This window comes from Toxotes jaculatrix, chromosome 2, assembly GCF_017976425.1.
Source record: "Toxotes jaculatrix isolate fToxJac2 chromosome 2, fToxJac2.pri, whole genome shotgun sequence".
In the NCBI taxonomy this organism is placed as follows: domain Eukaryota; kingdom Metazoa; phylum Chordata; class Actinopteri; family Toxotidae; genus Toxotes; species Toxotes jaculatrix.
In genome coordinates, this window is record NC_054395.1 from 3,825,485 (window position 1) to 3,852,990 (window position 27,506).

General features: G+C 40.7%; 1 protein-coding gene across 1 annotated transcript in view; it reads right to left on the reverse strand.

The window, feature by feature from the left end:
• The window catches only part of LOC121198412 (paired box protein Pax-7-like), a 50,096-nt gene extending 22,994 nt beyond the window's left edge, over positions 1–27,102 (reverse strand). Inside the window, exons 1-5 of the mRNA XM_041062548.1 lie at positions 26,834–27,102; positions 25,842–26,077; positions 25,413–25,542; positions 25,078–25,206; positions 4,709–4,908 (exon numbers count right to left, since the gene is read on the reverse strand). Coding sequence (XP_040918482.1) covers positions 4,709–4,908; positions 25,078–25,206; positions 25,413–25,542; positions 25,842–26,077; positions 26,834–26,915 — 777 coding nt within the window. The 5' untranslated portion in view covers positions 26,916–27,102. The remainder of the gene's footprint in view (positions 1–4,708; positions 4,909–25,077; positions 25,207–25,412; positions 25,543–25,841; positions 26,078–26,833) is intronic.
• Between the last annotated feature and the right edge of the window lie 404 nt (positions 27,103–27,506).

Sequence of the window (27,506 nt, forward strand, 5' to 3'; positions counted from 1 at the left end):
GATGACTTTCAAATTTTGCACAAATGTTAACTGTGCCTCAAGGATGAACTGAGTAGATTTTGGAGGTCAGAGGTCAAAGGTCACAGTCGCTGTGATCGCGCATTTAATTTTGTGCAGGCGAATGTGATATCTGAAGAACACTTTGAGGTCTTCAAACTTTGCACAAATGTTGACTGTGACTCAAGGATGAACTGATTAGACTGTGGAGGTCAGAGGTCAAAGGTGCGGGTTGCTGTGACCTTAACGCAAATGTTGTGCTTCAGAATGTGTTATCTCTACAATGCTTTGAGTGATGCTTTTCAAACTTTGCACATATTATCACTGCTTGGATGGAGTTAATATGTAAAACTAACCTTCCCAAACATTGCCATTATCACTACAAAACACAAATAACCTCTACCTTTACATCTGATACAAACAGGCACCCAACCACACAGAGGCATATTACTGCCATGTGGTACCAATTTGTCACAAACTGATCATAACAGCAAACTATTTACCTGGTAAATAACTTGTGGTTTTACTTAGGTAACCTCATTACCTGGTCACATGACTTTCTCTCTAACATTACAGATGACCACCTGCATGATTAACAAAAATCACATAAAAAAAAACTAAATGTCAACTAAAGTGCATTACAGCCTCAGTACCATGCAGGACCATCAGTAGTCTGGAGGTCTTTCATAAGGGTTTTAAAAAGAAAAGCACACACACGCCTTTTCCCTCGTTCAGTAATGTGAGCCAAATAAGGCAGATTGTGAAATGACAAAGGTGTGTGTATTGCCAAGAGCTAAACTGTCCTCATTTTCAACTCAGCAGGGGCACTCATTTTCCAAGTTCTTAATTAAAGCCCTAGAAAAGTCAGAGGCTCAGAGCAAGTATCAGCCTGTCGCTGTGCAGAACACACACTCACAGAGCCTGGATGTGTCTCTGTTCCACCGTGTGCTCCTCACACACCCTGTCCCACTCAAGGACACACAGGTAACTGCATTTTTATCATTTGCACCATTTGAATCAATCCATACAATACCACTCACGAGTTAATACGTGCACAATTCCACCACACAGCCATAGTTGAAGCAGGAATCTATGTATCGCCTCCAGGTTTCCACCCGCTCACTTTCTCCAGGAATCTGCCTTTTTCATTTGGAGCAAATGAAAATATGCCTTTCAAGTGGAGAACATCATTTGGACTCCTATTTCTGTACAGGAGACTCCAATAATTAGAACAGGCGTAGTTGCCTCAAGGTAATTCTGCAAGAGAAGCAGAAGAGGTACAGTCTGACTGATCGGCTCTAACAGACCAACTCCCTCTGCAGAGCAAACACATGACTGTGGATGGAAGAGACTGTGAAGAGGAACAGAGTATCACCTGTTTGTGTCTGTTGATAGGGAGCTGATGTCCAGGATGAGCAGTAAAACCTGATAACCTGATTGAATTTCACAGCAGTTAAATCCTACATAACAGAGACTGAGCAACTGATGTGAAATCTCACTCCCTGTAAAACCTTACACACACACACACAACTAGAAAATCAGTAGTATAAGGGAATTGTTAATTAAAGGAAAAACATATAATGTTGCTATGATGTTTGCAGTCACCAGAGCTCAACCCAGTTGAACACCTGTGGGAGATTTCAGATTGTTAGACAGTTCTCTCCACCTCCATCATCCAAACACCAGATGAGGGAACATCTTTAGGAAGAACTGTGTTCATCCCTCCAGTACAGTAGAGTCCAGAGACTTGGAGAATCAATGCAAGGTGGCCCAGTACCTTACTAGGACTCTTTATGTTGCTTTTTCCTTTTATTTGTCACCTGGCTATACATGTGGCATCACTGGAAATATAACACTTATAATATTATTATAATATTATAATATAACACACAAATTAATTATGAGTAATTATGAGTAAAATAAGAGTAAGTATGTAAATACTGTTAAACACTTTGGGATTTTGAGCTGTCCCAAGTAAAAGTTAAGAATTGGGAAAAAACAAAAATGTAATTTAAAAATTTTTGTCTGTCAATCTAAAATAGTGCTCTTGACACAAGACCACCAACAGGTGGCATTCCTTTCAGATTCTGCTCCATGTTGATATGATTGTATCACATCATTTCTGCAGATTTGTCAGCTGCACATTCATGCTGCTAATCCCATGTTCTACCACATCCCAAAGGTGTTCTCAGTAACAATACTCCAGACAGGCTGTGGCATTCACGCCGTGTTTCACTGGTATTTAAGACCCAAAGTGAGCCAAAAAAACCTTCCCCTAACCATCACACCAACACCAGCAGCCTGGACAGTTGACACAAGGCAGGTTGGGTTCATGGGGTTTTTTGATGGTTCACTGGCCTACCAATACGGTGGCCCACCAGGATTTCTCCCAGAATGCCCACTAGCCAGTACACCACTCAGCTATAGTCTCTTCGCCTCTGCCATGATGTCCAAACTGAGAATATGTAGCTAACTTCTTCTTATAGGTAGCAGAAGATCCATAGGTAGTGGTGTGTGACATAGTACCGTAAAGAACGTCTCACAGTTCGTACGGACTCAATCCTAATTATACTACGTAAGAACATCCAGATGCACCATTCTCCCTATTACAAGCCAGTGTACCATCAAAACGGTTGTGAAGCTTTTATTTTAATGTCCTTTAAATTAGTTAGATAGGTAAAATCATTAGAAAAGGAAAAATCCTCGCATTTGCAACCATGAAATGTTGGGGAGTTTAATTTCTAACAAAGAATCCTATTTTATAAGCTTTTCATTCATTTGTAAAATGACTAGTTATTAGTACAACAAAACTGAAATAATAATAATAAAAAGAAGAAGTACAAGTACCTCTAATTTGAACTTAAGTACAATACTTACATTCCACCACTGACATTTTCAAAAGATTGATCTCTCTGGCTGCACCAGTTTTTTTGTTTGTTTCTTATTTACGTCAAAGCACAACATTCATTGCCCTGTGTGACATGCTTGAAAATTAAAATCGTACAAACTGGTGTAGACTGCAACCAAGGCTTTCTGAGAACCCATCTTGCACAGAGAGAGTTTTTTTTTTTTGTCGTCACACAGTTTAAAGGTGCCCTTAGAGAATCTAGGCCAAGCCCTTGGTTGTTCCTGTCATTTGTCACCGTTTTGTCACTGTTTATTAATTATACGAAGATGCAATACTTCAATACTGTGCAAATACATGCACTTGACTGTTCAGTTGTTGACAAAACCACAGTTGGCAAACCTAGTTACAGCTCAAGGTACGCTTACTCACTTGTTCCGGAGCTTTCCACCTAATCAGTCCTCATCAGCAGGTCGAGTCTGCTCACTTACCGTAGAATTATAGCTGTTCAAACTTGAGGATTCTAAGCAACGACAGTTCATTGTTGACAGCTGACACTTGACAGCACTTGACAGCTGAGTTAAAAGCCAGAGCAAGTGAGAAAGTGGTCCTTGAGCTGTGACCAGATTTACCAAGTGCACATTAATCGTTCCTTTTTAAAAAAATATCTGACTGAAACCTGTGTCAGTCATTCTCAGGCCTGCAGGTATCAGACTGAAGTGGAAGAGTGCGCACTGGTTTCTGTGCCAAGCTGGTTTTTCACTCACTTGGTTTTCCCGGGTTTTGATTGATCCATGTTGCTGCTGTGGATTAAAGCTCCCACGAGACAGCCCGGACTCTTGTGTGATCTGGTGTGAATTTTTCAATGAGTGGTGGGCTTGAAAGTGGTGGGAAAAACAGATTCCAGCCAAGATGTTGGGCAGTGAGACATTCACGAGGAATGCAGCCCCCACCCCACTGCTGAACACCTAACAGCTGTTGTTAGAGCTCTAATGTACTTTCTCCAGCCCTACGGGGACACTATGGAACTGTCAAAATGGAGACCAAAGACAGTTTCCTTAGCTGAGATGGCAGAGTCTTCAGCATTATGTTGTACTTATGGGTGAATATTTGTTGCATTTAGTGGGTAGTAATGGAATTTGGTCTGTAAAGTATCACAATAACGCAACATCTTGCACAACAACACAAATAAATCCAATCATACAGGTTATGGAAAGAAGCTTATCGGAGCAGAAAAGAGAGCAGAAGCAAAAGGAAAAAAGCAAAAACAGTGGATCTCCTCCTTGATGAATAACTGAAAGCAAAGATAAAGAGGTGACCAAGTCACCTCTGAAGAGATGAAGAAGTGACCATGTCCTAGTCCTAGACCAAGTTCACTTTTGACCAGCACCTTGCTCAGCATGTAGCATATTGGCTATAAATGCTGTCCGAATGGCCTGGGCTTGTGGGAACGACTACAAAATTATCCATGTCCTGAGCTACATTAGTATTGGCATGTTATGCCAAAGGACATGCTTCAGGGTCTGTTTTATGCATCTGGGCCCAGATGATTTTTATTATCAGGGTTGTGTTTAAGATAAGATAAGATAAGATAAGATAAGATAAGATGAGATAACATAAGATAAGATAAGATATACCTTTAGTCCCACAATGGGGAAATTATGAGAAGAAACAGAGCAAGAGAGACAGAGAGCAAGGATGGATGGTAGGTGGATGGATAGGTGGACAGATGAATGTAAAGATGGATGTATGGATACAAAGATAGATGGGTGATGGATGGAAAAATAGATAAATAGATGGATGGACAGACAGGCAGTCTGTCCATCCATCTATTTATGGATGAATAGCTGGAAGTCAGTGTGTTACCTGGACCCTGGCCTCAGTAAGTTTGGTCCTCTGGGCTAGCTCCTCCCGGGTGTAGATGTCGGGGTAGTGGGTCCTTTCGAAAGCCTTCTCCAGCTCCTCCAACTGCTCGGCTGTGAATGTGGTTCGACTCCTGCGCTGCTTCCTCTTGAGAGGGAGGTCAGGCTCCGACTCCACATCTGACACTTCGTCCATCCGACTGCCTGGACAAACACATGGAGGAATCACTTCACATCAGCATGTTTTATACTGTGAACATGTAATAATATAATGAATACAAAATTAAGATGTATGTTCTAAGTGTCCATGATCAGATCCATGGTATGAGATGGGATGCTAACAACATCACACGTCTTCCCACAATGACGCTCTTCTAAATCAAAAGACCCGTGACTCATTAAATGCAAAATGCTCTGGCACAATAAAAACCTGCAAGAAAGGGACATATTTCCTCAACTTCAACACAACTTCCAGTTTAACACATGACACCACAGACTGGAGCCTTCAGAATTACCATAGAGTTAAATCAACACCACTTTAACACAATTACTTTTTCTCTAATTTCATTTTCCTACATTCGTGAATCCAAATTTTGTAGTTTATCAGAACATTAACAAATTCAGTTGTTCAAAGCCAAGCAGCAGAAGGCTTGTTCACAACTTTCTATAAATACAGAGAGAGGGAAGCAGACAAAGGAGGGCCAAATGATGCCTCAGATACCACAGCCTCCAATGATTTCTTTGTGTTGTTATTTATACGACAAAAGTGTCCTCTTTTGCCTGGTAAGTGCAATTCTGTATCAAAACCTGCATATCCCAGCATCCCCCAGGGCACAGTGCTGAGAGTTGCAGTGTAATGAGGGGTGCTAATCTCTCCAGACCACCTTGGTGATGTATGTAGCGCCATTCTTTCACTGTGGGCCCGAGGGCAGCCCAGACAAACCACACTGGCAGGCTGAAAATAGTCCCCCAAACATTTATTGTGCAGCTAATTTCACTCACACAAAATGCGTCCACACTGCTGCTCAGAAGGAGCCATGGAAGATTATCTGATACATGCAGATATATCCATTTCAAATTAGGATGCCAACTGCTCACTGGGATTGGAGAGTATTTTATCATTAGATATACAATGCTCTACTGTATGTTCGCCTAGAATTTGGTATGACATAATAGTGCCACATGAAAACAGATCATGTGTCATACGGGATTTCCCAGACTTCCTAATGGCAAAACGATAAAATATATGTCTTCTTAAACTTAATAAAGCTAAAAATTTAATTTTTAAAAAGTTTTTTTAATTTTAAAAAACAGAGATGAACAAGCCACAGCAGATGCATTCACAGGATGGCAACAGTTCCATGCTGTGACAAATCTGCCAATATTCCACCATTTGACATAAAATGTTCAAAAGCCATTTGTAATAAATTATAAGAAAATGTGCCTTAACATCCAAGCTGTCAGTGTCATAGCTTCCCAAGACTCTGCCTGTAATGATGAAGAGTGCTTCGTAGAGACGCAGTTACTGAACGCAAACACACTCAATGATGCTGGCCAGCATCCATCCATTCATCCATCCATCAGTTCATCCATCCATCATTCATCCATCCTTATATCCAAAATGCTGGCCACACAGAGAATTCAAGTGGAAATCTTTAAGGTTCCCACACTGCGACGTTGAGCTGTTTGGATGAACTATGACAATCACTTGGTGAGATTTTAGCTTGTCAACTTGAAACAGTGACCTTAGATCATATATGACAGCTGAGTTAAAGCTTTGGAGATCAAAACTTCACAATGAAACCCACGTCTAAAATGTCTTTTTCATCAAAATATGGCACAAAAAATACATTTCAGATAATGTGACACTCTGCAATTGCAGTACACAGGCTTTAGCTTTTAATGAATCCGGTGTGTAAAATCTTTTTGGACAGAGAAGAGGTTTTCAGTAGAACAGAGGTTTGCAAATGTGAAATGTGTTAATATTTGTATTAAATGTATTGTTGTGCAGAGCATTCTGGGGGTTTGAGTATGAAGGGTTTTTCGGTAGTTTATTGATTGATTGTGTGTGTGTGTGTGTGTGTGTGTGTGTGTGTGTGTGTGTGTGTGTGTGTGTGTATGTGTGTATGTGTGTATGAGTATATGAGTGCAGTCATTCTCAGCAGAAGTTTGCTCATGTGCTGATGAAGTGAGGAAAGAAAAGGCCCCGTCAAACTGAGACAACTACAGGGTTGGCTCTGTAGTTTAATTAAACAAGGAATTATGGGATTAGCGTGAGGCTCCCATTACAGGCCACTGGAAGAGTCTCAGGGAGAATATCTTTTTGTATCCCCCCCCCCACCCCACTCCTCCCCCCGAGCTGCACCCCTTGAAAGCTCCCGCTAGAGAATTCTCAACGGATTACATGTGGCCGCAGGACATGCTGCTGCATTAATTAAATCAATTCTTTTACCATGCAAAGATTTGTTTTCCTATAAACCAAGGTAAAAAAAAAAAAGAAGAAGACTAAGAAAACAACATATATATTTTTACACATGCACGTCTTTAAAGAAATCCTCCATATACAGTATATGTCTTGTTTGTTGCTGTTAGGCTGGTGGAGGAATTGTGGGGTGGGGGTGGGGGGGTTTGCTTGCAGAGCAATTTGGCTCTAACTCAGCGTGACAACACTTGAGGCCGCTGCAGTGGGCTGGGATCACTTTCCAAAAGGCACCGCTGAGTCCTCAGGGTGCAGCTGCGACGGGATGGACTCTATTTGTTTTCCCTCCACATGCTGCTGGATTTAGGGGAGGAGAGGGGGGCAGAGGTGGAGGAGAGGGAGGGATCGGAGTGAAAATGAGGCTTCCTTGCCTCACAGTATTTTCTGTCTCTGACTCTTCCTCACTGTCTCTGTCAGCCCACACTGCCTGGATATGGCCTGGGCCTGTGAAAAATGGCTGGAAGGCTTATTGTTTTTTGTTTGTTTGTTTACCTGTTTCTTTCTTACTCTTGAATCATGTATGCCAGCACATTCCTTTAAGTTTGGTTTGTACATATCCTCTGAAAATGACCTCTTAAAAGCGATGCCTACAGTATTTTATCACATGCACCCTACTGAATAAAGATTTTGAGAGCATTAACTCAGTTTGTGGGGAAATGTCTTCAACAGTTACCATGGCTTTCTTATGTCAACATACAATCTCATATCTGGATGTGCACACGTAAGAGTTATTTGCAGTCTAAGAGTCATAAAACTATGGTTCAATAAATTTTTTCTCTCTTTCCTTTAGTGATATCTCTCCATACAGATTACAGTTTTATACACACACACACACACACTATACAGTGTCAGTGTCCATAAAGTCACTGAGGTTCAAGAATAACAAGCAGCACTAAAATTACGCACAACCCTTTGGTTTGGGAACAAAATTTCATTTGCACTTGAATAATATGGGTTTTGCCCTTAAGTTTGTCTCGTCAGAGCAGAGACTCTAAAAACTGGGTCACCTGAGAGCGGATTTGGAAAAAGCAGAGCTGCGAACGAAGCTCCAAACGATCAGACGGTAAATGAAAAGTGCACGTCGGTCGTGGAGCGGTGTCGCTGGCAGTGTCCAGGCAGCTGCGCCGACAAACTGAACCCGTGCTGGTGGTTTGGTATCACATGCTAGCAGCAGCTCCACACTTTGCTTTGGATGGCAGCACAATAAGGATCCCCAGGATGGAGGAGAATAAAGTTTGACAGGAGGGTCAGCCACTCTCTCCAGCTGATAATGGAAAGCAGAGATTATGGTAATGAGACAGACGCCTAGAGCCGATAGAGGGGCTAAACCTGGACTTCATCTTTGTCTCCGCCAGATCCCTCGATTGGCATGCTACATCTTATCAGGAGAATGGGAGCATGGTGCAGCTCCTCACACACACACAGACACACACACACACACTCACAGGGTTTGCAAATGTGCTGCAGTATAAATAACAAACAGTACACTTCGGTTTCACACATCAGCCTGGTTTTGTTAAAGAGCGAATACGATTATACAGGAACACATCCATGGTCAGATCACTGGCATCATTTGCAGCAACTACACAAACTCACGCACATACGCATTCACACACACACACACACACACACACACACACACACACACACACACACACACACACACATTCACATTCACACACACACACACACACACAAACACTATCTTCCTCTAAAAAACAAATCTAATTAAACAATTATGGATATTCTGATTACTTAATAATGACAGCTGTAATTCCATTTCCCTGTTCCAGGGAGAGTCATTTATCACCAAATTAATACCCAATTATGTTTTTTCAGAACACTGAGATGCAGAGTGTGCGCTGTGTCCCTCAGAGTCGCTGCAGCTTTCAACTTTAGCCTTTTATTTGACTTCTCCTGTGCTGGAAAAAAAAACGGGACCAACTTTAAACATTTTTTTTTTGTGTGAGTCTGTCAGTCCTGAATACAGTGGTCCCCAGTGGGATCATTCTGACAGCAGGAAGCAAATGTAGGGACATTGTTCAGCACTGGTGGCAATGGAGGAAGTATACTATATAAATCAATAATGCAGAGACCTGGGTTTGCATTATAAAATATACCTTTTAGAGGCCAGGGTTTCTGGCCAGAGCTCTGTACTGTGGGTAGCTTGTGTATCTTAGAATAGTTAGATCCACAGTTTTCCATAGAGAACAGCAGGACTTATCAGCAAACCACTGCTTTTAATGGCCTACATAGCCTTGCAAACTAATTCTGTGTATTGTAAATCAGTGAGTTAAATATTCAAGGATCAATTATCCTTTTGTCCAACCAAGTAGCTAGGTTCAAAAATGAATATAGCCTGTTAATAGGGACAAGTGCCTTTTCTCATTGTCCCTGTTCTACCATCATACAGCTGAGAAGGATCAGTGTCACATAACCACGAGCCCTCACAACAAAAATTGTAACGTGTCACACACTGGCATCTTGTTTCCCATCTTCAGTAGACCAGAATACACATCCAGTAATTTAAATCCAGCAACATATGTCTATTTTACATCAATCATTTTACACTGATTGGATTTGATGCTGTGGCTGATCTGTGTGTGTGTGCATGTTTTTTTTTTTTTTTAATATGAACGAGGTGTCATCGTCATGGGCTGTGTTCTTAGCTCAGTCGTGTCTTTCTGTTGATGACTGTGCTGCAGGGGGCATCAACACCGTTAGAGGAGTGTGAATTTTCATTGTTGAATATAACAAACATATGAGTAATATTCTATTTCACTGATATGTTCATGCAAAAAAAAGGAAAGTGAGTCTACGTAATCAGTCACCTACAACACAGCAGCCCAACTCTTCATTTACACCACATTTTTTATTATCCTAGTTCAGATGGTTTACATCAGTATGGACTCTCCAATCTCCACTCTGCTCTGCCCACCACTGCTGGAAAAAAAATAATTAATAAATAAATGAATACAAAAATAATACAAAAAAAAGACCTTATCGAGCTAATGGAGACGTTGTTGTTCTCTTTCTTAATTCATGGTGTTTATGGCAGGATTAGAAATACCAAGGTTATAAATGCAATCAGGTATAAAAGCTCTAATTAAATTTTTTTTATACATCTAATTTATTCAGTTAATAATTCATCAATTTATTTTTTTTATACATTCAATTTATTCAGTTAATAATTCGTTTAGATATTTCCTGTGTGATCATGAAGGTGCAACTGCTGTTTCAGAGCTGTCTTCACGCCTGAAAATCAGTTCAAGTGGAGAAACGCATGAATGTTTCGTTTCTTTTGGCTTTGTTTTGTTTTAATTTCTTTTTGTGTAATTAGCATTAGCTTTATTTCCTGTGAGTGGAAACTTTCAGTACACTATATACAAAATCTTGGCATTTGTTGTGGTGAAAATCAACACTATGCAACATTTGTTTTATTGTTTTGCAAATTCTTTTATTACATTATTGTATTAATATTTTGTTATTTTTGTTATATATATTCAAGAGGTAAAACTATTTTAAATATTGTTATTATGATAAATAAAACATGAACATATAAAGATAAATGTGAATATACCCAAAAATAGATAGATATTCCATCTTCAAGAACCCTTTAACGTTTCCTGGACAGTTTCACATTTTTACTAAATGTGAAACTGGCTGAGGTTTTTCATGTGTTTAGAGGAGCATCCAATGTTTGGCTGGAGTGGACCGGACAGGGATCCTTAAACCCTCATTTATCAAACTGCTCAACAGAGACAGCTAGAAGACCCAGGTCCTGGGCTGACTCACTGTCATAGAGTTGCACTGTAGAAACAGTGGGTTCTGGTGGAGAACACTGACAATACTGTCCCCACTTTGACCAAGACATGGGGACAAAGACTGACAGAGCTCTGAGGGTGTTGCATGAAAGTAATTATGGGTCATTTTGAAAATCATATTAGTTCCAGTATAATTACATTCAGGATCTGCTTTCAGTTTTGCTCCATAGGCTCTGACCAGTGGAAAAGACGACATCGGCTCAACAATTGAAGAATTCATTAGAGCCAAACCACGTCTTCCTCTGCCCCGCTGATGCTTCAGTTTTGTCTGCAGCTGTTGTGTTTGTGTGTATGAGAGTTCAAAGAAGGAAAAAAAAAAGTTGTAGTAAAAGTCTTTTCTAATGTGCAGTCCCTGATAAGGATCACCTTATCTGCTCAGCTTTAGGGCAGGATTTAACCCACCTGCCTGTTCTCATCAGCGCTGACACTGTGTTTTCACACCAGAACTAGCTGCTACAAACCTGCCTTAAACATGACAGACTGTCAGGTCAAGTCGCTTTCATTTATACTGCCCAGAATCCCAGAGAAGAAGCTCATCAGTGTGATGCACCAGATTTAAAAAAAAAAAAAAAAAAGTCAGGTTCTGCTCAAGGTTTCTTTCTGTTAAAAGGGAGTTTTTTCTTGCACCTGTCGCCTTAACTGCTTGCTCTGGGGTCAGGCTCTGGGTCTCTGTAAAGCGCTATATAAAATATAGAAGAACATGAAATTGAATTGAATTGAATAGTAAAACATGTTTCATATTGCATATCAGTTTTATCTCAGTATGTCCAATACACAGATGGACCAGCACATGTTTAGCCTTTCTTTGAGGAATGGAATTGGCGACCTTCTCTGTACATTGAGAGAGAAGCCTTGGGAAACAAGGCCAAACGCTTGGGGTGACCTAAGAAATAGTAGCATTTCACAGTGGATGACTGGAAAAGCACACAGCACCACGGTGTATCAGACCCTTCCCTTCTGTGGAGTTGGACACCTGGACCAAATTGACTACGCCCTGACCAAAGAGATATGCTACACCCTCTGGTTTGCATCTTCATGGAGAAGGATTCATACTGCAGAAGGATGTTGGGCCCAAACCCACCTCAAGGCCAAAGAAGACCAACAGAGTCCTAACTGTCATGGACTTTGCTTCACAGTCACCTGACCTCAACCCCAGCGAACGTTTACGGAGGCACTTGAAGAGCAAGAAAGCCAAACACTCTTTGACAACACAAGAAGCTCTTTGGGACACTGTGAAATCATGCTGGGATAAAGGGGGACAAACCAAATACTTTTCATTCAGTCACAACATTAAAACCAGTTACTGGTTGTCAAATGAAATTCCATTTATCCCCACTGCACAGAGGTTGAAGCAGAGATTTTAGAGCCAAAGAACCCAGAAGCTGGAGGAAACCAAAAAGTCCCTGATTGGACAGATACCACTAGGGGTTTAATGTTTTTTGTAATTTGGGTGAATGGACATTTTATCCACAATGCAAGCTAATTCCTTCCAATATATTTACCAGCCATTCCAAAAACCACATGTAACAGTCCAAATAAACAGGGTACAAACGCCCACCAGTAGAACTACAGTAACAATGTCAGAGACCTCTGAGGTCTTTCCTGTCCTCAGCAGCTGAAGATCTTTGACTGGAGGCACATGAATAGATGGGAATAGAGTGAAGTGGAGGACATGGCTCTTTTAGCCGTCTTGTCTCATCTCTGAAGGTCCTTTGTACGCTTCGTATTGGTCAGCTGCCTCAATGACAAAGTGGGCTCACCTTAAAGGTCTGGGAGCCTCCCTGGGGGCCTTTCAAGGCCAATAGACACAGCACCTCAGGGGGCCCGCTGGCCATGAAAGACCGCAAACAAGCCCCACTGCACTCTGCAAGACTTCAGTAAACACTTCCAGGGTGAGTTACTAAAGCTGAGCAATTGAAGAATTAAAGAGGTTAAATGGTGCCGAGGCAATGACACGGAACAGACAGACGGGGGTGGTGGGTATTGTTGGAACAAGATCCTGATTTTCTTTTTTTTTTTTTTTTTAGTATCTCTGCATGTTAACATACAAAGTTTCACATTCCTTACCAACAGTATTTTTCAGTTTAAAATACCCATTTTACACTTGCTATGGTCATACATTTCTCCAAGCCTATAGGTGTGCGTGTATGTGTAAAAGACTGTGTGTTTGCCAGTGCCAATCACCTGTTTAAGAACACTTATGTCACCTATTTAAATGTGAATATGACTGAATTTTTACAGACAAATTGTTTTCTGTAGTTAAACAGCTCCGAGTTGATCCTGACAGTTTTTATATAATGAATATGTATTTTCGAACACAGCTTTCTGTAATATCAGCTACAGGTTCACTTCATTTTTGCTGCACTAGCATATTTTCATTTGAATTGCAGATTTTTATGCCTGCAGCAATACAGGGCCTTGAATTGAAGGTCTGAACACTCGACCAATGAGACTAAAGCCAAAGTTTTGAAAATGATTCCAAGAACACAAAAGAAAGTAAAATCAAATCTGCCAGTTGGCACGAGGAGCTGCTCCATCAACAAAGACCTCAAATTCAAGCCCAAATGGGTAAAAACTGAGCCGAAGCTGAGACCTAGCACTGCGACGACGCTCGCTGCCTTTGCACACGCTCCCATTCACACAGTTCAGCATTGTTCCCCGCCTTTGTTCCAATACAGGCTCCACACAATGGTATTTAGTCACAACTAATGCAGCAAAAGTGTATGGTAAGCAGCGGGAGTGCAAGTGTGCATGCAACGTAGGCAGTTTCACAACGATGAGTAAAATGTTTTCCAAAAGATACAGGAACAACTCTCGATGCTGAAAAATCCCTAACTTTTGTTGTTTCACTATGAAAAAAAAACTTGACTGTGGCCACAAACGTACAGTCTCTCAGCAGAAAGCTTTAGGAGCTGTTACAGGCGAGTTGTGCACTCTCAGGAGCACTACATAGAACTGGCACTGAACTCAATCCAGCCCACACAAAGATGCTGGCTTTATCAGGGCATTATGTCTTAGCAAACTGCTATTAATGCAAAGTCTTTATCTTCTTTCCTCCGCAGGCGCTGGCATGCATGTGTCTTTATTTAGTAGATAAAAAAAAAAATAGCCATAAACAAAAATTGCCAACTGTCAATATAAATACTGATAAAGATTAGAGCTGGGAGCAAATATAATAATAAAGAGGCACTCTTAAGATATACTCAACACAGCAAAGCCCTCAGTGGACAGCTGTGGGCTTAAAGAAAGCAATTGCAGAAAGTTTTAAGGAGCAATAGAATAATCTTATTTTGGAAGAAAGTGGATTAACAATCAGAGCAGCGCAAAGAAAATGAAGTGATTTGTGCTTGTTGACTCTCTTTACAGATTCGGGTAAAAAAAAAAGCTTGGAAATGCACTTATACGTTTATGGAAGATGGAGGGTTAGGTTAGCTTTTCATCTGCTTCTTGTCACAGTAAAAAAAATAAATAAATAAAAAATAATAATAATAATTTTTATTTATAGATATAGATATAGATATATAGATATAGATAGATACACACTCATGGTCTCCCCCTGTGCATTATATGGTCACACGTTATCTATGTAAAAATACAACTGGAGGGAACTGTAAAATAAATAAATAAATAAACAGTGTCGGACACGGTTATACATTTTTGGCTTTAAGTAGCAATGCAAGGTTAAATGTTACCAACATTTATTATGGATCAAGATATTCAAAACATGCAGACATACAGTTTATATTTTGGATTTTGTTCCAGTTAAACCCACAGAATAAGAAACTGATGATTTTACCTCTACCCTGGTTGTTTTTTTTTCTTTAGGGACAATTAAAATATATTAAAAGTAAAGCCATAATTACTGTGCAACAAGCCCTCCAACCTCTGATATACCTACTGATATAACCTGTAGGAAAGTACCAGCATTGGTACAGGTGTACCATACCATCATCGTCATGGTAACAGTAATAAATGCACAGGTTGGGCTTAGGTTTTGACATAAAAGCTGCTTGGAAAGGTTTAGAAAAAGATTGTGGTTTGGGTTCAAATAAATACTTCCTTAAGGTTAGAGAACCATCATCATCATCATGGTTCCAATAAAAACACAGTGAAGGTTGTGGAACGGTCATGGACTTAAAAAGACTTATTATATGATTATCAGGTTCACTCAGGAAACTAACAGCAGCCTCATGTGTGAAAGTGTTGACCCATCCATTCTCACTCTTTATCCTACGTCATCTGACTTCCTCCTTTACCCCTGTCATAATTAGTTCAGCTGTTTGAGGTCACCTGACAATAAAACATAGGTATGGGTCATAATAAGCTGCTGCACAGACGAGCTATGGGCTCATAGTTTAGAGAAGGCATCATATATTGTGTTTCTAACCACAGTGTATTTGACTTTTAACAAATATGAGGTGTATTACGGTGGAATGGTGGATTGAAGGGTGGAGTTTTAGGGTTGGGGGTGGAGGTGGTAGTTTCCAATATAAGACAAACCCTACTGTTTGAAGCTCCCTCTTGCAGCTGGCTGCCCCCAAAATGGCTGATACTCTGCGCTGGCCATCATTCCCACAGTTGGTGGAGGGGGTAGCAAATCTCTGATGTGCACTACTCTGCGGACATGTTTATTTCTTTTGTGTGTGAGACAGACAAAAAAATTATTCCAGGATAAAGAGGCTAAAGAGCACAAAATGGAAGATTTTATGGTCATTAAGAGGCACGTGCTGACGGTGGGTTTTAGGTTTTTCAGCAGTCGCAACTATTGATTAGACGTGAAACGCAGGCATCACCATTTCATTCCACCCTGACATTATGACATCAAATCTGTCCACAGTGAGGGACAGATTCTTTTTTTTTTTTTTTTTTTTTTTTGTCCTTCAGGTCTGGTCAAATAAACTAGAACGTTTAATATGTGAATTTCTGCTTCTATGTAGCCAAATACAAGAAAATCATTCACCAATGAGCCGACAGCTCTGCTTCCTGATGCTATTTGACTCTTGGAGTTATTTAATAATAATAATAATAATTGTAGTAACACTGGGGGAAAACAGATTGCTTTAACCCCAAAGTCAATAACTGCCTGTGCCTAAACTCTATCAAGGAATATGGAGATGAGTCAGGTGCTCTGTCCAACATTTCCTTAGAATGTCCAAAATACAACTGGGAGGCCACAAAATGTCAAAAAAAACTTTTGATTTGACCACAATTCACTTTTTTTCTTTTTGACATTTAATATTGAATTATGTTGGAGGAGTTTCCGAGGAAGACTTTTCCTGCTCTAAGCCAATCACATCTCAACCTCACAGATCCACATTCACAGAATATCAAGAAAGCCGAGGCCTCAAAGCATCAAAAAAAAAATAACCACAGTAACTGCCCACTGTCACCTGCTCCACATCACCTGCAGAAATACTCATCAATTAGCTGCTGATTCAGGTTCTTCTCATTTCTCATTTCATAGCCTGGTCTTCAGATACAGCTTCATCTTCTTTAGTATCTTTCTATACAAAATAAAAGTCCCCAAGATTCACAATGTTAGAACACTGGAGGAGTTTGAAATCTTTTAACTGCAGATCCACTGAACATGTAAACGCAGCATTTCTGATTCTGATTGTTCATTTGTTCCTGTCTCATTGACAGCTTTTATCCCTACTTAACATTCTGTTTTTTTTTCCCATCATTCAAACTGTTTCAGCAACAGGAAACATTACATTACATTACGTTCAGTTTTCAGGGAAAAGAGCAACAACTGCAGAAGCCGTGGCCAGCTCAAGGAAGCAAAAGGGTTTTTTTTTTAGTTTTTTTTTTACTTGCACCCAAACAGCAGTAGAAGGTGTAGAAGAGTGGACCGCGGCACACCAACCCTCCCCCTGCAGATGTACATTTCATTCAAAGCAGAGCATTAGAAATGCCGATCAGCTCAGCGACGCAGAGGAGAAGCGTTCCTTTCAGCGTTTTGCTGTTGTCTAGCTCAATCGTGTCACTTTGAGGGAGTCTATTCAGAGGTATTCATGCATCTGCCTTCAGGCCACAATGGCCGCCACTTTATAAACTGTCAGCCTTCTCGCCTCAAGCCTTTGGTTCATATTGTTTCCTTTTCTTTAATAAAACTTGGAGGAGTTCATCAACTCCTTCAATAGCAAATCCAGGCACAAAATAACAGAAAGGCCTCAGAGTTTAGATTTTAGATTTCTCGACGGTAGCGGTTTGTGAGTCAGAATCAACATGCTCAGTGCCTGCCTTTATCTTTCACAGGATACTTTTAACTCTCACTGAAAATATTAGACAAAATGTGCTCAGCTTTACATGTTGGAGCTAGCCACCTTTATCAGTTGTGTTACTGTTGCCCATAAAGTTGGAATAAAATATATTTGACCTCTTCTCATGAAATGATTGTAACAATGTGATTTATTCTTGATAGATAAAGTGTCTATCTTCTCAAAACATGATCAATGTTTACCAGTGTGATTACTGATGTGTAAAAATAGGAATAAAAAGAGGGTTATAAATAGGTATAAAATAGGAATATCATCTGTATGTCAGCATTATTCGTTCCAAATATTCGTTCACATTCACTTCATTACTGCTAAGGTATAAATAAACATGCATTTATCTCCGAAATGACCTTATAATTCCAAATTCACTGCTTTTTTTTTTATCCTCGGGTGAAAATTCAGTAACATTATATAAAGACAGCATGCGATTTACAACTTTATAGTATGAATCAGTTACAGATAAAATACTTAATGATTCCTATCGATACTTAATTTGTGAATGACTATGAGAAGCAAGGGATTAACGACTGGGCATTTTAGAGGAAATGAGGAATTGTTTTGGTCAATTCTGAGGACCTACTGGTGCAGTACTGGGAAATAAATCTGAAGTGATAATATGAAAATGAAAACATGAAAATGATGTTAACAACCTTTTTCTTGTGTGATTGTGGGGAAAGGGGAAACAGCCAATCAAAAGAACGAGAATAATGTAATGATGATGACAGATGTACGTCTGTATGTTATATTATAACATTACTTTGTGAGGTTGTCCCCTTTTTCCTCTCATGACAATAGAAACCTTCCATAGCTGTGCACTTGACAAAGGTACGTTTGTTTTCTATTCCAGGATACCTGTCATGAGCTGCTCCAAAAGTATAAGTCCCACGAACCTGTCCTTATTCCAAAGGAAGTTGAAGATGTGAAAATAAACCTTTAGAGTGGCTACGAAAGAGTTCACCTTTTCTATTTTATTGTCTCCTACATTACAGTAATGTTTGTCAATGAGGGAAACTGCAGTATGAATTTCACATTATTCTATTTATGTCTCCTCTGAACTTCCCTGTACTTTCTCCCTTATTCCTCACAGTCTGTTTTTTTTTTCCACTGCATGTTGTTATTAGTAGGAACTAGTAATTGTATTGGTGGCTTATTCATACAACTAAAGTAAATTGTGGATTGTAGTGTAAAGTGTTACCAAATATTCTGTAAGATCAGTCTACTAAATCAGTGTAGCTACTGTTTAGAGCAGAGGTGTCCAAACTGTTCCACAAAGGGCTGCGTGGCTGCAGGTTTTTGTTCCAACCAAGCAGCAGCACACCAGACACCGGAACCGTTTGGACACCTCTGGTTTATAGGGTGCTCCCTGCTTTATTTCCATCAGGATGCACTGAGAACAATGCTGAGTTCCTGGCCTGAGAGTGCGTATTAAATATGTGGCTCAAATTATTTTAATGTAGTGACGGAGAAATGGCCATTAATCCACTTTCATACCTTTCAGTAGCGTGAACATTTAGTCCCCCCCCCCCCCCACACACACACACACTCCTCCCAAAAAATTACCAAGTCTTTATGCCCCAGTAATCTCTGTATATTTAAGGTCATTTTCGAGCCAATTACACTGGATGGTTGCGTTCGGTGAATGTGATTTCCTCCACGGATTGATGGAAAAAACCATGAATAAGCCATCTAATAGATCCAAGCGCCACAGACCCCTGCATGGAAATTTCAATCAAGGATTTTGGAGATGCATTCAGTTCCTCTGTAAAATCATTTCCTCAGCCACCCCCCACCACCCCCCCCCAAAAAAAACACAGAATCTGTACATTCACACTCACATATGAATAATCAGTTATACACACCTCAGCCTCATTTTCACTCTGTCGCTACACTTGATTTTTGGTCAATTCTTTTTTTTTTCATTAAAAAGAAAAAAGCAGCTAATAATAGAATTTAAAAAAAAAAACACTATAAGTACTATACTAATATAAATAATATACTAATTTTCATTTTCATACTGTTAATTATATATACGTGTGTGTGTGTGTGTGTGTGATAACAAAGGGCTTTAGTGTGCGCCAACAGCTTTGGTATATTTTTCTATTTTTGTCCAAATCATGAACTTTTTTTTTTTGTTCTATTTGTCATCTTCTCCATTTTCCATTCATCACAACATAACATGTCATCTGCTGCAGATGTTAACAGTATGCAGACGATGGCATCACTCATGTCAAAATAAATTCATTTGTAAAAAAGGAAAGAATGAACCTAAACTGCATCGCAGAGCAGCATTTAAGGGCAGAATCGTTTTGTCAGGGAGCTGTGTCTTTAACGGCCGGCAGCATTTGATCCCACAGCTCGCTGCGAGGGGTGCTGAGGAGGAAGAAACCTCTCATGCTTTATCTGGTAACGGCCTCTTGGGCTAAAAGAGTTGGATTAAAACAGATGTCTGACGGGGTGGCAGCTAACAAAACCATCCAATCAAGCACAAGATCTCAGGTTCACCTCTTAAACCATCTTATTTTTTTCCCCAGAATATTCTCCAATCACTGAGTGAAACATTCACCGCTTCATTCCATCAAATTCATCTTGATGTATTTCTCCCTGATTTAAAATAAAATTCTCTGTGAATGGTTTAGTTAAAGCCCTGTAATTACTTTGTCTGTAGGATAACAACACGTGTTTTAGACACACTCAACATCAAACTGCAGTGCATGAGCTCTTTAACCCTCAGAGAAGGGGTCCACCCCCTGATGCAGTGAGGGACCCCGCTCAACCAAAGACCAACCAAAGTGTTGACATTTCATTAATTTGTTGTTGCCATATTGTTTGAGTTATGTGTTGTGATTTCTCTGTTTGCCATTGTCCTGCGCGTATCCTTTGCAAATGGGCCGTTAATAGGATGCCCGAGGCTTCTGACTGCCCTCAACCCCATTTTGCCTGTTTGCTCTTTGTGCAAGGCTCCTCTTTTGTTGGCTGATCAGCTTCCCAATGAGTCGCCAGACAAGATTCTTGGCATTTGTCGGCAAAATGAAAGGAGGATTAAGGGATGGCTACTGAATGCTCCGTGGCAAAGAAGTGGGCTGCTATTCTCCCATTCAAAGCCCCCTCCCAGTTCGGCCAGCTCGCCTTTATATATGTTTGTTTTCTCAAAGACATCACTGAGAAGCCCAAAGTGTTACAAGACATAAAGGAAAATCAACACGTAGGTCAGGCCTGACAAAAATGCTAATGGGGGTAGAGAGAGAGAGAGAGAGAGAGAGAGAGAGAGAGAGAGAGAGAGAGAGAGAGAGAGAGAGAGAGAGAGAGAGAGAGAGAGAGAGAAGAAACTGTACAATTAGCTGGATGTAATTACAGCTGATTACAGCCGTGAGGTTTTCATGATGTGGCGCTTTAAAACGATGTTCACGTGGGGCTGCAATTAAGAATTATTTCCATTACTTTACTGATTGATCTTTAAAATGTCAAATAAGTAATGACAAATATCCATCAGTGTGCTGTTTGTCTGTCTGTCTGAGCAAGAGGGAATGAAGGAAAGCACTACTGTTCCACGTTCCTCTACGTTTGATCTGCCTACAAGACATAATAAATAAGTAATTCTAATAATTCTAATAATAATGAGAATTATAATTATATTATAATTATAATTATAATTATAATAATAATAATTATTATTGTTGTTGTTGTTGCTTACATTATGCTCAACATCAGCTTTGATTTCTTTAATTATTTTCTGTAGGACTTATCAATACATCTGTATCTACCTATATATATAGATATAGATATATCTATATATATACACACACACATTTTATGTATGTATAATTAAAATATATATTCTTATATTATCCATAAAATAGAAAATGAAACTATTTTATTTTTCTTTTCAAATGGATTATATTATTATTTGATAAGTATAAAAAATGCACTTCACATGCTGTAGGGTTGCTGCTCATGTGTCATTGCCTCCATTTTCCTGTGGTCTTGTGTTACTTTTCGTTCTCCTGCTCATCTGTGCTGCCTCGGTGACCTAGTTTCCTCACAGGGATCAGACTGTGATCTTCTAATGCTGTCCCTGCCGCGTGTGTGGTGTGTTGGCTGAGAGGGAGTATGGTGAGTCCACAATGAGGGTAACACGGTATCACCTTTTTTTTTTCTTTTCTTTTTTTTTGTCAGGAAGAGAAACTCTTCCTCTGAAAAGAGTCACAGTCGTGGTGGTGGGTGGGTGGGGTGGGGGGGGGGGGGGGGGGGGGGGGGGGGGGGGGGGCGTGTTAGACAGGTCCTGTCTCATGTGGGAAATGGGCTTTAATTAATAGACAGGCAGGCCTGAAAGCAGCGCTGGCACCAGCTAATATGATGAACTCTCATTGTGGCAGTGTCACCACAAATGTTTCTGATAAGCAAAAGCAGCAGAGAATCAAAGCCTCTAAGCTCCTCACTTTTTCTTTTTCTTTTTTTTACTCCAGTAGCTTCCTTCCTCTCCTCACCCACTCCCCCACCTCGCTGTCCATCCTGCTCACCGCTTTCCTCCGTGCTCACGCAATTAAACTCATTTCCATCTCCGTACGCGAACCACCACGGGAGTGGGGGGGGTGTTTCCATGCCATAAGTCACTGCTTTTGTGTTTACATGTAGCCACGCCGGACGGATGTTCATAGGGGAGTAAAATTTCACAGTCATTCCTCTGAAGCCATTTTTTCCCCTAAAGGAAAAAAAAAAAAAATCCCATTCACTAAACCATAGATGTCTGCATCTACAGTCATGCTCCACCACAGCAAGCTGACACATCCACCACACGCCTGATGATTTATTTTATAACAAAAGCCTCAATTTAATGGATATTATATAATGATATTTGGACACAGTGGAAATGAGTAGAGGTTAGAAAGGCATTAGTTTATGGTTGGCGCTGAAGAATTCTTAGTTTTAAGCACCTGGTCAGTGATAACTCAATCTATTGATAGTTATAGGTTTCATACTTTGTTTCTGCCTTTAATAATTCTGGTTGCATCTGGTCACTGTGAGCAAATGTTGCACATCAGTAATCAGGACTGATTTATGTAAATGTTGAACTTCTATAGGGCTTTTGCTTCAATAAAATGGATTACCCTTTAAAAGTTTTACACGTGCCAATGACTTCCTGTTCGAAACACACAAGACCAAGATCGCTGCTGCAGTTGAAAAATTATCATTATATTCACTCTAATTTTTTTTTTTTGCTTAGTCAACAAGGTTAACATCAGACAAAGATCCATCTGTGAGCCACAATCCAACCACCGAAAAACTCTTTACTTTTGATCATCACAGGGGATGAGTGCATGTCAACACGATTATCATGACGGCGATGATGATATCATTATTACTGTTGAAACCACTCCTTTGTGTCGCACACTGGCTTCAAGCCCCCCCTCTTTTTTTTTAATATGTCCCTTAAAAAATGTGATTTTTTTTTTTTTTTTTTGGTGCGAGGCAGAGTGGTGGTGGGGGGAGGAGGTGGGGGGGTTAATCCCAGTTTAATACACAGATGCACAAGCCCAGGACCGAGGCTGTGATGATTGTGTTATCTCCAGCCAACATTTGGGTCTCCCTCAATTTCAACCCGGGCAAAATAGCTGGGAGAAAGTGCAGACGGGAGCGGAGCGAGTGCGGATGCCCGGGGAAGAAAGTGTTATTAATAGCTCGCAATAGAACTTCCCACAGCCTGCGCGCTCTCTCTGCAAAGCCGCTTCTCGTCGTCACTTCCACTGGATTTGTTTGAAGTCCTCTCTCCATCCTAGCTGTCGACCTTCTTTTCTTTCAACCAGGCTTACTCTACACTCCAAAACTGACACTGTTCTTTTTTTTTTTTTTTTTTTTTTTTTTCTACAGTAGGTTGAGCATATCTTTGGGAAACAGCCTATTGACTAAATACTGCCTTAAAGTGCAGATGAAAAAGACGCAGTGCATCTGTGGAAAACCTCATCACAGATCCAGCATGTGCTTTGACCAAAAAAATAAAAAAAAGCAGAAATCTATGGAACTGTAGCTGCACAGGTTGCCAGCTCTATTCATCGCTATGTAATAAAATGCATCTTCCACGTGCCTTCCATGTGGAAAATAACATTAACATTCTTCAAACCTGAACCTAATGAGAAATAGAAGCGATAAACGAAAAGATGGGCCTACACACAGGCCTACACTGTACACAGTGAAGGCCTGAAAGCAAAAAAAAATGTATGTGGAGTCATTTCTCAAATGCTTACATTAAATGATCTTTGATTAAATAGAGCCAATGCTAGCTAATTATTACAGAATTTAATGATTTAATTATAAATATCTCAGACTGATTTCTTGTATTGATTTGATGTGATGTGTATAAGCATTTTGTGATTGGTTGGTTGACTGGTTAGCTTGTACCCCCCTGCTGTGCGTCAGTGCTAACATATCATCACTCATCCACTCACACACACTGCTGCTCCGGCTCTCCCTATAGACTCTGCCAACATGCCACCAAAAGCAATCCCATAAAAAAAGAAAAAAAAACAAAACAAATGAAATGAATATTTAAAAACACAATCTAAACAACATGAGAGAGGAAACCTGAAAAAAAAAATCTCCTGAATTTGCTTTTACACCACGAAGTCAGCCGCTGAAAGATGAAAGTGAAAAGAAATTTAAAAAAAAAAAAAAAAAAGGGGGCTCAATTTAATCTGCTTTAAAGCCCTTCAACAGAACGCATGTGCCTGGAACTGTGAGAGTGAGGGGCTGATAGGGGATAAATATATTTCTTACCATGCCTTGGAGCTATTACACCCCTCTCCAACACAGACGCCTATTCAACAGACACCGGTTTCATTACCAGCTGTAATAGGCTAAGTCTTCAAATTATGAGATGCCAGGGCCCAGATGACAGAGACTGACTGTGGGCTGATCTTTTGAAGAACGCGAGAAAGGAGGACACTTACTGGAAAAATAATTTTTTTTAAATTTAATTTGAAACAAAAACAAAAAAAAAAAAAACAAAAAAAAAACAGTAGTCCATTCAATGGTCAAGGAAACCGTGTAATTAGAGCTGATCCTGCTAAGGTGTTCAAATCAGACAGGCCAACAACACAAACCACAGCTTCTGCTCTTTGACTTCAGTATATATTTGACATATATATAAAAGAAAAAAACATTATATATATATATATATATATATATATATATATATATATATATATATATATATATATATATTTGTTTTCCTTTTATATATATGTGCCAAATGCTGAATATAAGTCTCTCTTATAATTGCAATTTAAAAGAAAAATAAAAATAGAAAAAGAGAAGAAAAAAAATAATTAATGCTTAATAAATATTTCTAGAATTCTTTTTTTTTTTTTTTAGCTCATATTTTCCGGGGTGTGCATTTCTTTAGCAGCTTGGTTCGGCACCTGCACCACTAATCAAAAGACCGCTCTGAGGTCTTTGGAGCCCCCACCACCACCACCACCACCACCACCAAACCCGGCTCCTGAGTGCCCTGTCAGGCCGCCCCCCTGTAATTGATATCGACTGGCACATCGGTCATCCGTCAGCGCCGCTTTCAAGGGAAGCGTTTAAAGCAGCGCCACGGGAGCCGCGGATCCACTCCAGCGCTCCCCCATCGTAAATAATTAAGCATGCGTCCGCATGGGTCTGCTGGGAGAGCGGCTTAAAGGAAGGAGGAACCCGGGCGACAAAACGCCCCATTTAAGCCCAATTTGTACGCGATTAATAGCACAGACAGTAGTTAACCAGCAGCTGTCCGCTCCGCACACGGTCTCTGGCCTACCTTTGTCACCCAGGATGCCGTCGATGCTGTGTTTGGTCTTCTTCTCTCCGTCCTCATCCTTTTTGTCACACTCATCCTCGTCGTCCTTTTTCCCAAAGCGAGCTCGGAGGACACGACTGATGGAACTCACTGCGAACACAAACTCAGCTTCAGGAATAATAATGATAATAATAATAAAAGTGACAATCCTGGCCTTTTCGACACTGTTTATTCTGTTCGTTTAAATCAGTATCAAAATAATTTCAACAGAAAATAATAATAATAATAATAATAATAATAACAATAATAATAATAAAATATAAGATGAAATGCGGGCTTACCAGGGGAGGCCTCACCTGAAGGGACTGTGCTTCTGTCACACACACCGTCCTTCAGTAGCTTATCCCGGATCTCCCAGCTGAACATGCCGGGGTTGTCCCGTTTGTACTCTTCTATCCGCTTCTCCACGTCCGGCGTGGCTACCTGCTGCAGGTGGATGGGGGGTGGGGGGGTGGAATCAGTGTGGCCGATAGAAAGAGAAAACAAGCAGACAGAGTGATGAGTACGGGCTGCTGAAATGTTTTTCAAGGCCGTAAAGGCGTGAAAGAAAGAAAGAAAGAAAGAAAGAAAAAGACAGAAAGAAAGGAAGAAATAGTCAAGTTGCATTAAATATAAACTGCTGAAAATAAATAGGCCCACTAATTCACAATTCTCGTGTATTTGATTCATTATTATTATTATTATTATTATTATCATTATCATTATCTTTTGTTTTTTCTTCTCACCCTGGGCTTGCTGCCTCCAATCGCTCCGGGCCGGATTGACCCGGTCTCCTGGTAGCGGCAGAGGATCTTGGAGACGCAGCCGTGGGAGACCCGCAGCTGCCGGGAGATGACGCAGGGCCGAATCCCGTGGTGGGCCATCTCCACTATCTTGTGTCGGATGTGGTTGGGCAGCGGCCGCCCGTTAATGAAGACCCCTCCGAGCTGGTTGACCCGTCCCTGGCCCAAAGGAGTGGACACTGTGAGGGGGGGACACAAGGTGACACTCAGCGTCTTCCTCCAACATTTCATTAGAGACAATTAATGCCATAAGATTAGAAGCAAACAGAGGCTGAAAGACATCATTTGACTTGAATGTGGCCTACTATATATCCACAAGTTAAAATGACACCGTCTAAATTGTGGGAACAAATGACTTTTTTTTTGTGAGTGCCATTGACCCTGAAAAGGAGAGGAGCCCCTGTCCGTCTTCATTAATCATCTCACGCTGTCCAAACACAGATATAATCCTCTGCTTCTCCTTCTTGTTTTGTATTTGATAATATGAATATCCGGGTGCAGGACACTTGAAGAACCCCCCCCCCCCCCCCCCCCCCTCCCCTCTTTTTTTTTTTTTTTTTTTTTTTTTTTTTTTGTTACAGACTGTCTAAGATTTAGACTCATTGGAAAATTCGTTGGCAAAAGTTTTTTAAAAAAAGAAAGAAAACAGTCACTGGATGATGAACAAATCACGTGCATCCAATACTTAATATTCAGCCTGGTAAAGCAATATTAAATGTTATTGGAATTTTAGTGAGGTAACAAAAGCATTTGTTGTTGATGTGGGCCTAAATCCTTCATGGTTATCAAAAAAACAAAAAAAAAAAAGTCGAGGTCTTGGCCAGCTTTCAAGTTTTGAGTCTCTCCTGGAGCCTCCTCTGTGCCTCCAGTGTGAGAGGCCTCGGGAGGCTGCTCCGGGCTCCGCTGTGAAGCCGCAGTCCTCGGAAGAAGCCTACCTTCCAGAGGGAATCCAGTGCGGGGATAGTTCTGTCCGGGAGCCGGGCGCATCATCCGCGGTACCGTTCCTAAAGACGACATCGCACCATTAAAAAAAAAAAAAAAGGAAAAAAAAGGGGGAAAAAAGAAACAAAAAAAAATGATACAACAAGAAAAAAAAAAAAAGCAACCACGGACAAGTTTCTAGGTGTCCAGTTAAAGTGTAGCCTTGTTGGTGGTCACAAGTGTTTTGAAGGTCTGACAGATCCAGAGTGTGGTAGAGGAGAAGAGGGAGGTTTAATGTATGAAAGGCCGCCCCCCTCCCCGGCCGCCCCCCACCCCCCCCTCAACGGAGCAGTCGGGCTGAGAGGCAAAGTGCAGCGAGGTGTGTGGAGCGGTGGCGGGTGAGTCCTTACACTGCTGGTGTGCTCGCGGTGTGGAACTGCTCCGGCTCTGACACTCGAGCTTATTTACCCGGTGTGAAGGGCTGGACAATTCTGACAAGTCTCCCGGACAAGTCTGGGCCAGGCGGGCTCCAAGAGAGACGAGCGGGAGGGGGGTGTCCCGGGCACCGATAGGTTCTTGGAGCCTTCTCTTATTCGAGAGGGAAAAGCTCCAAGTTTCAGCAGCCAATGGGAAGGATGGGATAAAGATATCACACACACACACACACACACACACACACACACACAC